Raw genomic sequence first — 13,436 nt, forward strand, 5'->3', positions numbered from 1 at the left:
ATATTTGTGTGAGTATGCATGTATTTGTTATATTTATTTGTATACTCGTGTTTGTACAGATGTTTGATATGAGAAGGGTTTTTTAGTGACCTAAATGTAAAGTAGGGAAATATTTACATAAATTATGATTTTGTAATTTAATCATGTAATTTTATATACAGAGGGTGCCAAAAATGTATACACATTTTAAGAAAGAAAAAAATGATGAAAATTGTAATACTCAATATATACCGACAGCAAAAGATGAATACAAGCCACATTTGACTTCTGCAATTACAAGAGGTGCTCAAGTGGTTACCATCAGCATCCAGACTCTTCTGATTATGGCAAACTGCTGTTTAATCAATGTTGACCAAAGTGTCCACTTGTATACATTTTTTTAGCATCCCCGGTGTAATAATCATGCAGACTGTGTGAAGATACATAGCTGCATTTTAGAGCTTAATGAAACTGATTTACATCATAGGAATGATATGTATATCTTGATGACACAATTGTAATCTGTGTGTGTATATGTGTATGTGTACATACACACACACACATGTACGTGCACATACGCTCTACAGTGTGTAAGTTTCATGAGGGCAAGTGACCATTGTCTGTCATGATTATTATCGCCTCATAGGAAGAACTCCACACATACTTATTGAATATAATTTTACAAAGATTAGCTAGAAAACTAAAATCAAAATGGTTTTGTATGGTTGAAAGATTAATTTATAAAACTTATAAGAATAAGGACTTCTTTTATTATAATTTTATTCATTTTGGTTGAAACCCTCTGTAGTACCAAATTGACCACTGGTATTTTAGTGATGGGATTCATCAACCCATAGTATAGCAAAAGTGGATGTATTTTGTAGTGTTAATGTTCCCAGACCACATCTTTGGACAGAAGCAGTCATGTCTTTGACCGTATATATATTCAAGAGGTTCGTGTTCCCATTTTTCTCCTGAAAAATCTCCTTTAATGGAAGTGGTAAAGATATGAATTCATGTGACTATTTATGCCCCCCCATGCTATTCTAGAAAATAAAAGAACATCTTTGATGTTTTTTCTCTCCCTTAAAGTATTACTTATGTGTGTATATGAGATAATATATATATATATATATATGTATGTATACTTACCCTTTTTTTAAATGACACCTAAATATATTTTTTCCCCCTTCTTCTGCCTCCCTCCCCCACTCCAGTTCAAGCAGTTGTTTCTCAGTCTAGTTGTATAGGACACAGCTCACTGGCCCATTCTGGTATTAAGAGCCTTGCGTTACCCGCTGGCTGAGGTAGTCGGCCTGAGGAGCACGGTGCTCCAACAACCTGAGCCACTGGGCTGGCCCATATTTTTTATAGACATTTCATAATACAAAATCTGATGGGAATAAAATTAAATTGTAAGGTGAAAAAATCTCGTGACTACAATTAAAATTATAATGGAAAAATAAAATTAGATGAAAGCTGTCATATATTCATGAAATTGCTTAGAAAGAAAAGTTATATTTTAGCCATATTCTTTCAGCACCAATCATTATTTTAAATACAATTTTTTTCAAGAAAGGAAATAAATTATTGACTAGAGAATTTCTACACTTACGCTTTCTTTTTGCTTTTACAGAAATGAATAAAATTGCACCTGATTGCACATGAAGAATTAGTATAATGTTCACCAGTCCAGCAAAATTTTAACTAAATCATATAGTCAGTAATGAGTCATGTTGTATAAAAAAGAATATTTAAGAATCATGGTTATAAATCAATCCATGTAATGAGCTTTTAATAAATCAATAATCCATTTTTATATTATAATAAATGTAAATGGCAATTGAAGGTATAAGATGTAATTCTATAAAAATACCTATTTTCCTTTGAAAGCCATGTATAGTCTGTATTTTTTCTAGAATTTGTAACTTTACATGCTTATCATTAATCTTAGTTTTCAGTGTATCTAGCATGTCTTATAATAATATATACTGTCTCTCTTATTAGACAATGATCTTGGGAAACTTTTATTATGCTTCAAGATGTCTGAAAAACAAACTGAGTGGATAGAAAACTGCCGAAGACAATTTTGCAAAATGATGAAGGCCAAACCTGCTGTAATCAGAGGAGATGGTAAGTGCATTGGTAATTTTTTGTGATTTTTTTTTTGTATGAAAATTATATTAATAGAAGCTGTATTTCCTGAAGATTAGTACCAGCATGTCTAGGATACATAGTACTAATTCCAGAATTTCATTGACTTCTGAGAATCTCTGATGCTGGAGAACAAAAATTAAAATCTGAGAAACTATAAAGTTTTTCAAAAAACTAAGAGCTCTTGGTAAGCAAAACTGAAACACTACTTTACTTTTCCCCAGTTAACAGTTTGCTTGGTTTCACCAGCTTTCACCTGAATATACCATACTGCTATATTTTTGTAAAATTTATTGAATTTTTTATTGGCGGATTTTGGAATTCTGCCACATCCAGCCAATTAAATTTAATAATTCCTAAAGAAATTTTGTTTTGAGGGCATGGCTATATTTTCTTTTTTCTTTTTTCTTTTTTAATTAAAATTTATTGGGGTGACGATGGTCAACAAAACTACATAGGTTTCAAATGTACAGTTCTATGATACATCATCTAGCGGGCTCACAATTAAGTTTGCAAACTTGTTGCAACAATGTTGCTAACCTTTTTTGATATCACAGGGATTATTCATTATGAATTTGTACCAACTGGACAGTTAACCAAGTTTACTGTTTGGAAGTGCTGAAAAGGCTGTGCGAAAAGTTAGACGACCTGGAAGTTTTTACCAACAATTCATAGCTCTTGCATCACGACAATGCACCAGCTCACATGGCACTGTCTGTGAGGGAGTTTTTAGCCAGTAAACAAATCACTGTATTGGAACACCCTCCCTACTCACCTAATGTGGCCCCCAATGACTTCTTTCTTTACCCAGAGATAAAGGAAATATTGAAAGGAAGACATTTTGATGATATTCAGGATATCAAGGGTAATATGACAACAGCTCTGATGGCTATTCTAGAAAAAGAGTTCCAAAATTGCTTTGAAGGGTAGACTAGGTGCTGGCATTGGTGCATAGCTTCCCAAAGGATGGACTTCGAAGGTGACCATAGTGATATTCAGCAGTGAGGTATGTAGCACTTGTTCTAGGATGAGTTTGCGAACTTAATTGTCAGACCTTCATGTATTGCATTATGTGTTTACCACCCACAGTCAGTTCTCCTTCCATCCCATATATTTGACCTCCTTTACACTAGCAAACAGGTTATTTTACATTAAGATATTTGAATGTACATTCATTTCCTAAAATCATCCTTTTATTCATATTATTTTGAGTAAAAAAGACGGTATAAGACAAAAGTTTTAATGTAAACATAAGTTAGATTCTTCAAAGCTATAATTTAGAAGTAATTGCCTACTTTATCAGTGGTGCTTTATGCTTTTCATATTTGTATCATTGGTTGTAAAATGAAAAGTGGGAAATAAAAATAAGGTTATATTTTGTTAGTTGACAAAATTGTATTTCAGAGAATAATGACATATCTATGGACAAGAAATCAAACATTATCTTCAAATTATGATATAAAATGAACAGTTAAACTATATTTTACCCTTAAATATTTATAGAGTATCTATAATAAATATATATTCATCATTGGTTGCATAGTAGAGAATATTTAAAATAGACTAGCAGTGAATTTTTTACATACCAAAAGGTAGAGAACAAATTGAGAAAGCAGAAGCTTGGTACAATGTTTAGTTTATACACAATAATTATACATGTAGTTCCTTGTCCTCTCAATAGGGATAGTGATGAGACAAAAGGGAAAAGTCACCTGTTCTACCATTATTCGTGACTATGAAACAGGATAAAGAAGTAGAACTTTACCATTAAAACTGTTCCATTTAGAATTTGGGGGCAGCTCCCACAAGTGTTGACCTCCATGATTCATTATCCTGATATAGTGTTCACTGTTAGATTGCAAGCGACTCTCAATAATAGATCTACACCTCTCTGCACAGCATGATCTAGTAGCTTGCATCAAACTCTGTTACTCTTTACAGAAAATTTATAAGATAATCTACATTTTATGAATAAAGAAACTAAGGTCTAGTTCATGTGATGAAACTTACATTCAGCCTCAAATTTAATTATCATGAAAAATAATTGTCATGAAAAAAGTACAAGGTGACTTCTACTTTTGAAAGATGGAATAGATGTTCTTTCCCTTATCATCCCTCCTACTATGTACAGCTGAAATCTCCAAATATCACATATAAAACAAACATAGAACGTCTCTGCAAGATAGGAGAAGGTACAGACTGGCTAGGGATTTTAGGAGCCAAGGCACAATTCAGAGGTAAATTCCTGTGCTTTCTTTTTGCCTCATATATTCTAGACTGAGATACTAAGAATGCCAATAGATGAAGAAAAAGAGGGGAGGAGAGGGAGGTAAAAGCTTGCTCTCTCTAGTGAAAGGACCAGGAAAAGTTTAGTTTACTAAGACAGAAAACTTGTAGAAAATGACTGCTTTAATCCAGCTAAACACCACAGAAAATCCTGCCAGCAGGACCTGGGGTGAAGCCTGGACATCCATCCTCACTTGGCAGTAAGTGGCACCCTTGCCTCCTGCTGGGATGGTATCAGAAGACACCTAGTTAAAGAGTTAGAACTTACACCCTCATTACCACCCACTGAAAATTAGGCGGCAACCTCTCCTTCCCCTTCGCACATGTATTTGTTTCACACATAAAACAAATTAAAAAATAGAATGTGTCATCTAAGAAATAAAGAAAACCCTCCAAAGAAATTTTAGAACTGAAAAATACCATAACCAGAATAAAAAGCTCAATGTATGGGTTCAGCAGCAAAATGGAAGGGACAGAAGGCAGAATCAGAGAACTTGAAGATATCAGCAGAGGAGAAACAGACTCAAAAATTAATAGAGCCCCAGAGATCTGTGTAATTATAACAAAAGATCTAACATTTGTGTCATTGGAATCCTGGAAAGGGGTTAGATTAAAAATTTGAAGAAATGATGGCTGAAAACTTTCCACATTTGGCAGTAGACCTAAATCTGTGGGTTGAAGAATCCCAAAGAGGGTAAACCCAAAGGTTTCCATACCAAGACACAATATAATCAAACTTCTGAGAAGTAATGGCAAAGAAAGAAATCTTGAAAGCAGAGAAGGAAGAACACCTTAGCTACAGGGGATGGACGATACAAATGATAGTGGACTTCTCACTAGAAAAGATGGAGTATAGAGGAAGTTACGTAACATTACTCAAGTACTGAAAGCAAACAACTGTCAACCTGAATTCTGTTTGTATTGAACGTAGTCTTCAGGAATATTGAGGAAATCAAGACATTCTCAGATGAAGAATTTGTCATCAGCAGATCTACCCTAAAAAGAAGGATAAAAGAAGTTGTGTACCTCTGTGTACTATCTCTGAAACTTCCTGTGAATCTGTAATTAACCAAAGTAAGATTTAAAAAAAAAAAAATTACAGAGGAAAGAATGAACATAGTGTACTTCAGAGCATTGATAAAAATTGACTGTGCTTACTGCATTTTATATGAAAAGTAGATATGGTTGGATGCTGTAAGATTGTAAAGTGCTTGAAACCCATTAGCAGAGTTCTAACTTCATGGGGGTAGAAAGAAGAGAGAGCCATGAGTTCTTGAATAAGCAAGTTTTCAAGGAATACACAGCTGGTGGCTACAGGAAGGATGAATTCATTGGGAAAAAAATAAAGTCTTAGTATAATTTTCTTGTGATATGATGATAGACCAGCAGCGATAAAAGATTTAAAAAAATTGAAAAGAGTGAATCCAGGACAAGTTTTGCATGTTTACAGACATTGAGCTGTCATTGTTTTGGAAACAGCTATTGTGTCGGCAATGCCAAGGGAGAAAGCAGTGTCAATATCCCAGTATCCCTGACCAATCTGCCTTTAGTTTTTCCTCAGCAGAAACCCGTGTCCCCTTTTTAGTATATAAATGTTACAAATTTTGGTTTTATAGTCTATTTATTTCATAGTACCACCCTGGGGAATAAATATAATTAAAAGGAAAAGATTTGTAATTTCAAATCATTTATAGGAATTCTAGGTCTGTCATTTAAGATCTGTGAGGTCTGACAATTAAGTTTGCAAACTCATCCTAAAAAAAGTGCCACACACCTCATTGCTGACTATCACTATGGTCACCTTCTAAATTCTCCCTTTGGGAAGCTATGCACTGATGCCAGCGCCTAGTGTACTCTTCAAAGCAATTTTGGAACTGTTTTTCTGGAATGGCCATCAGAGCTGTTGTCATATTACCCTTGATGTCCTGAATATCATCAAAATGTCTTCCTTTCAATATTTCCTTTATCTTCAGGTAAAGAAAGAAGCCATTGGGGGCCAGATCAGGTGAGTAGGGAGGGTGTTCCAATACAGTGATTTGTTTACTGGCTAAAAACTCCCTCACAGACAGTGCCGTGTGAGCTGGTGCATTGTTGTGATGCAAGAGACATGAATTGTTGGTGAAAAGTTCAGGTCGTCTAATGTTTCACACAGCCTTTTCAGCACTTCCAAATATTAAACTTGATTAACTATTTGTGAAGTTGGTACAAATTCATAATGAATAATCCCTCTGATATCAAAAAAGGCTAGCAACATTGTTGCAACAAGTTGGCAAACATAAGTGTCAGACCTCATACTTAAGATAAAACAATATTCTATAATTTATTTTCTGGATAACAATATCCTAGAGTTAATTTGTTTTTGAAGTTAAGAAGTCTTTTGTGACATGAATTAATTTCCTTGAGTTGTATATAATGGATTTTTTTGGTGCACTGAAGACCTTTATTGCCCTAAAAATCCTGTGCTCTGTCTACCTACTCATCCCTTCTATCTCCCCAACCCCTGGCAAACTTACTTTTGATCCAATGCCTTGAACAGATACCATTAGAGCAAAATTTTAAAAATGCATAATATGTACTGGTTTTGAAAGAGACATGAGCTCTGCGTTGATCCTGGTCTTAGAGTTCACGCATTTTTTTTCTGTATGTTTGAATAATTATGATAAGGTATAGTCTAATTAATGATGATATTCTTTCTGTTTAAAATTATTTTGAAAATTCTGAAGTAATCCTTAGAGGATCTAAACATAACAAATTATTCTTTTCTAGGTTTACATTCATAGGTTCTCAATTAAGCAATTAAAATTTAATATAAATCAGAAACATTGTTAGGAATATTAAAATGGTATGTATTTTGAATTGGACTCCTTTATAAGTGTAACTGGAGAAGTTCAGATGACTTTTATGTACTGTTCGGTGATTTAAAGATGTGTTATAACATGTTACTCTTGACCTTTAATATTCTAATTATTCTCTTGTTTATTGCAGCTTTAGCAGAACTACTTGAAAAATTTGTACTTTGTCTCTCTGGAAGCCCATCGGAATGCTACTTCCCCTCAGTGGAATATACAGGTACCTTTTAAACATTTTGAATTTTGAAAAGTATTCAATGTGCAAATAATATTTCTTAGAGATGTGTAATTAGATTACAAATATGCCCAAGGTTTCTCATCCTTAAAATCTCTCACTCGGTGCCATATATATTCCAGATATTTTTCAGTTTCTTCTTTGCAAATGTCTGGGTTTCCTTGTAACTTCTAACTTGTTTTTGAGCTCCCCTTTTTTTTTAACTCATTAAAAGTTGTTTTCCTTAATGCGATGTATTCCAATGTCTTCCACTTTTCTGATTTTATCCACTATCCCCTAGTGATCTCATCTGCTCTTACTATTTTACATACCTCAGATATTGATGATTTCTAAATTTACATCTTTTACTCACAGATCTACTATAAGCTTTATTTTCATATTTCCATCTGCTTTGTAGGTAAACCTCACCTGTATGTGCTACAGAAACTCTCAAACTCTAAATGTCCAACAGGGCCCTCACCTCATCAGACCTTATGTGATACACAATCCTCCTCCTACTCTGTGTATTTTGGTGGGGAACACAGTCATCTATTGTCCATCCAAGCCATAAACCACAGAAGGCTCGACACTCTTAAGTCCACATGTCCCTCTCAATCCCCAAACCGTGTTAATTCTGTGTTCTTAATGTAGTTCAAATGTATGTATGTACTTATATTGGTTTCCACTCTTTGTTAGTTCAGGCCACCATTACTTCTTGCCTAGGGAATTACAGCAGCCTCTTCACCTGGGGTCTCTTACTAGAGTCTGATTTCTTTTCACAGGTATTCTTTATGCTGCTTTCAGAGTGACCTTCGAAGCGCAAATCTGACCCACTCATTTCTCTACCCCTTAGAAGCTCACCATTGACCACTGCATAAAACTTAAGCTTCTTACGGTGATAACCAAGGCCTTAGATTAGTCTTCTCTTTCTTCCTCTCTAGTATTATCCCTTTCTAGGCCTCATTTATTTTTCAGGAACACAGAACTATTAGCACTGCCAATTTACCCCTTTGTCCCTCACCCCACACACATTCATTACCTTAACGGATAGATACTGTGCTCTTTTATGGAATAGAACTTCTCTAAGTATTCAGACACAGCATTGAACAAAGGAGAGGAAAAAAATCATGCCTTCATAGAGTATACCTTCTAGTGGGAAGAGAGGCGATAAACAAATAAGTAAAAGATGCAGTATGTCAAATGCTATTAAGTAAATGAGAAATACACAACAGGGAAAGGAGCTAGGGAGTGCTTAGTTTGGGGTGAGGATTACAATATTAAATAGAGTTTAGACCAGCAGAAGCGGGAGCAAGATACATGGATATTTTCAGGGGGAGGGAATTTCAGCAAGTGACGAGGAAGGAGACTAGTATGGCTAAAAAGAAGTTAGGGGGAGGGGGAATTGCTGGTGTGGAAGTCAGGAGAAGATTTTGAAAGTTATTGCAGGGTCTTGAACATTTGATTAACATGCTCTGATTTACATTTTTAAAAGATTACTATGTGTGCTGTACTGAGAAAAGACTTAAGGAGGACAAAGGATTAAAGCTGGGAGACAAGTTAGGAGGCTGTTGAAAAGATCCAGATGAAAATGGTAATGGCTTGGATGAGGATGTAAGTGGAGATGATGAGAAGTACTTGGATTCTGGGTACATTTTGAAGACAGGACCAACAGAATTGGGTAACAGATTGAATATGGGTATGAGAGAAAGGGAGAAATCAAAGAAGACTAAGGTATTGATTTGAGCCTCTGGAAGGATGGGATTATCATACATTGTGATGGAGAAGAATGAGAGAAGAACAGGTTTGCAGAAGGAGATTTAGAAGCTTGTTTTTATGTTACTTTTTGAATACTTGCTACACCTTTAGCTAAACGTGCTTTTGTACATGCTGGATATTTGAATGTGGAATTTAGCTGAAATACAAATTATTAAATCATCAGCTTAGTGTGTAAAAACCAATTTGCGTTTGTTTGGCATATCATTCTCATATTCTGACTTAATATCTACTTGTTTACATTGATGTAAACTGCAGTAGGGGTAATTTCCATGTTTTGCCTATTGTTTGTATCCTCTGCACCTAGAATAAGTGTCAATATATGTTGGACAAATAAAAGAATGGATAAAAGAATGAAGGAGGGAGGCTTTATATATATACTGTGTCAATCAGTTTATCTTAATTTTTAACATGCAATAGTGTAAATCATTTAAGATTTCTGAGCAGAAGCTGTACTTGATTCATATGTACCTCAGGGAGATTATTTTTGTAACTATATAAAGGATGAAGTACAGTGCAGAACTGAAATTTGCCAAATGTGAATATCCAGTACTTGGGAGTTGGTAAACAGAGAGATGGTGAAAAAAGCAGAGAGCTAGATATAGACTCATGATAATAGATCATCAAGGGATGTTGCATTTTTTTCCCCTCCTAAGTGTGACATGACTTCTGTGCTACAGAAACCATCATTCATATATGTTACTTATTCAAGTTAGACACTATATGTCATATCCCCATAAAAATTGTATGTTTCCCATCTGGCCCAGCCTGTCTTTCTAGCCCGAGCACATTCTGTGCTTTCGTGTCACTGAACCTTTGCTCCTACTGTTCTTTCTGGATAAACTTTTTCTTCCCCAGGACACATGATTTGTCTGGACATATGATAATGTCTAACTCAACTGTAAGGTTGCAGCTAGTATGTCACCTTCCCTCGTCCTCTTAAGCAGAAATCCATTTTCTGTGCTCCCATTGCATTCACTTTACCATTTTAATATTCATTATATGTTCATAATATTGTATGTCATTAAATTATTCCGTTAAGTCTCACTTTGTATCTTTAATGTAGCATTTGATATGTTTTTAATTGGATTAAATATACATATTGTTAAATAAGCATGTATGTTAACCCCAATACATTTGTATAATGATTCTAAATATATTGATATTTACAGAATACACATATGAACATACTTAATTATTTACAGATAGTGACATCTAATGTAGATTTGGGAAAGGGATAAAAGAGAACATAAGAAAATGAAACAAAGAAATGAGAGGAAAATACAAGGTAGCATTAATCAGAAGTTAGGTAGGTGAAGGGAATTGATATCTGTTGAGCACTTCCTCTGAGTTGAACAGTGTGCTGAGGTACTTGATGTGCATTGTACAAGTAAATACCATAACTACTCTCTGAAGTAGGCATAATCATTACATTGAAAATACGGAAATTGAGGTAAAGAGGAAAGAAAACAACTTGTGAAGATAATTTTGAAGAAAAGCGTTTGTGAAGAAAATTATGACTTTGTGAATGAACCTGAAAATGTATGTGGAAAATATACAGGTATTAACGATCAACTCTATGAAAAAGAGAGGAAATCAGTAAGAGAAGTGATGATAATCATGGAGATTTGCATTGTGAGAGTGGGTATCTCTTCAGTCTTTAGCATAATTGTCTCCAATTTCTACAGCTCTCCTTGGCACATTTTTCTGTTGGATTGTATATTCTGCAGATAATGTAAAATTAACATTATGTTGCATGCTTTATCTAAATACTCAGCAACCTGATTGCTCAGTGTGCACATATTTACTGCCCTCTGTTAAACTTCTGAATTATGCTGAGGGGGAGCTCACATATTGTGTTTTTTTGAATGTGGTATCTAGGCAGATAAACCCTGCATGTGAATTTAAATTCTTCAAAGCCTCTAGTTGAACAATTGCCACTGGAATTTTAGATTATAACCCAAAACAAGGTATCTACTTGTTGATTGTTTAATATTTCTTATTATATGTTACACTTGTTGATAGTATTGTTTTCTTCCCAGGATTTTAGATACCATCACCCTTTATCATTTACTTTTTTGGCTGATGGAACAATGGTTTGCTATTTCCAACTTTCACTTTATTTATTTTAAATAAATTTCTTAAAAAAGTGTCTTGATATAAAATATTTTCAAAGAAAATGCTGGATAGATATATTCAATGTTTTTTCATGTTTCCTGAAATGAGAAATTGATTGTCTTTTTAAAAATGACAGCTTGCTAAACCCTAAGGTATCTGAAATTAGAATAACATCATCATCCATCTGTTAGTTCCCTCAGGATTTCCATCCATTATAAAATTTGCAAATCTGGAAAAATCAAATTAATTTGGATGTTTATCCCCTTGAAGAAAGAGGAAAGAACAAACTGAGAAAGTTCTGCACATTTGTAGTTTATAAATCCATACAGGTATCTTTCTAAATTTTAACAGACTTTAACATTTTGTTGGCTCAATTCCCTGGAGCAAGTTGGGGATTTCTACTACTCTAGGGCTTCTTTGAAATGATAAATTAAGTCCTCCTTTTAAAGTAGTAAATATTTTAATTTTATTCCTTTTCTCTTTATGTTGTTAATCAAAAGATTGGAAAAAAAATATCAAAAGTAATTGTGTTGTTTCACCTTTTGACTATTAAAATATTTTTAAATTTAATACATACAGTTAAACACCTTTTATACTTTCTCTGGGTATTCAGCAAATGTGGTCTTTTCTGTCTTACATTCATGGAGTATCTTTGTGAATATGTTCTACAATTGCAAGTAGGTATATTATATGAATGACCCTCTCCTTAAGGACAGGAAATAGGCATGCACCTAAGATGATGAAGGAAGTAAATTGTAGCATACAGTAAAATAGACAATAAAAAAATGAGGGGAAACTGACATTTTTCAGCTGGCTACTTTGTTTTAGGTAATATGCTAGAGTCTTTAAATTTGCTATTTGAATTGGGTTATCTTCCAAAGACGGGTTTTGTTGTGAGTGCCCAGAAGTGTTTAGTGGAAAGAGTGATTATTGTTGATGAGTGTCATAATGGAAGATTAGAGGAGAAAGCAGGAACTGCACAGCTTCCTGTGCACTGCTACTGTTTCCTGGGCTATTACAGAGGAAAGAAATGGGAGAGGGGAAGACTTCTGTAGGCAAGCGTAATTGCATAATTAAAGACATGGAAACAGAAATACTTTTTCCCCAAAGAACTCTGACTGCCATTTAAGAGACCAAGACTTTTTTTTTTTTTTTTTTTTTTTAAGATTTTATTGGGGAAGTGGAACAGGACTTTATTGGGGAACAGTGTGTACTTCCAGGACTTTTAAGTTGTTGTCCTTTCAGTCTTAGTTGTAGAGGGCGCAGCTCAGTTCCAGGTCCAGTTGCCGTTGCTAGCTTCAGGGGGCGCTGCCCACCATCCCTTGCGGGAGTCGAGGAATTGAACTGGTAACCTTGTGGTTGAGAGCCCACTGGCCCATGTGGGAATCGAACCGGCAGCTTTCGGAGTTAGGAGCATGGCACTCTAACTGCCTGAGCCACCGGGTCGGTCCCAAGAGACTGAGACTCTTATAGTAACTTGGTCACAAGGAATTGAATTTTGTGTCAGTAAAAACTGAATAAAATGGATAGATACAACCACATGTTAAAAAGAAAGCAACAGAATCTGCAGAATGACTTGGGGAAGGAAGGAGGTAGGAGAAAGTGTACTGGTCAGTTGATTTCTTTGGCTGATTGAGAGTTTTCTGACTTTGCAGCAGATACAAAACGGCATCACGAGAGTCAGTGAACAGCCAAGCAGTAACTGTTTCTCAGTATGGATTTGTCTTCCATGGAGGAAATTCTTTACTCTTCTGAAAATTTATTTTTTTCCACATTGTTATTCTAAGTGGCAGGCAGAATAGATTTAATTTCTTCTACCGTTGCTCTATGTGCTGGCTTTGCAAACAAAATAGAACAGAATGCATCAGCAGAGTGAGTGATTTCAGTCAATATTAAGTAAATTGTTCAACTCGTTTTGTTTTAAGACTATTATATTTATAATTAAAATGATTGGTTATTTCAAATAGTTGGTTTAATATTCAGGCTAAGATTGAATTAGGCATTGTTAAGTAAATAGGGGAGTAGGATCCCACAGGTGTCATTCATTTAGTTTTTTTCAACAA

The 13,436-nt window shown here is 34.7% G+C and overlaps 1 protein-coding gene across 4 annotated transcripts in view; it reads left to right on the forward strand.

Annotated features, from left to right (window-relative positions):
• TBC1D32 (TBC1 domain family member 32) overlaps window positions 1–13,436 on the forward strand; it is a 178,647-nt gene that overhangs the window by 139,043 nt on the left and 26,168 nt on the right. For all 4 annotated transcript variants that reach the window (XM_081039396.1, XM_081039398.1, XM_081039397.1 and 1 more), the window contains 2 exons: window positions 1,987–2,112; window positions 7,405–7,488. In XM_081039396.1, the coding sequence (XP_080895522.1) occupies window positions 1,987–2,112; window positions 7,405–7,488 (210 nt within the window). The remainder of the gene's footprint in view (window positions 1–1,986; window positions 2,113–7,404; window positions 7,489–13,436) is intronic.

The sequence above is a fragment of the Rhinolophus hipposideros genome, assembly GCF_964194185.1.
Source record: "Rhinolophus hipposideros genome assembly, chromosome: 3".
In the NCBI taxonomy this organism is placed as follows: Eukaryota; Metazoa; Chordata; class Mammalia; order Chiroptera; family Rhinolophidae; genus Rhinolophus; species Rhinolophus hipposideros.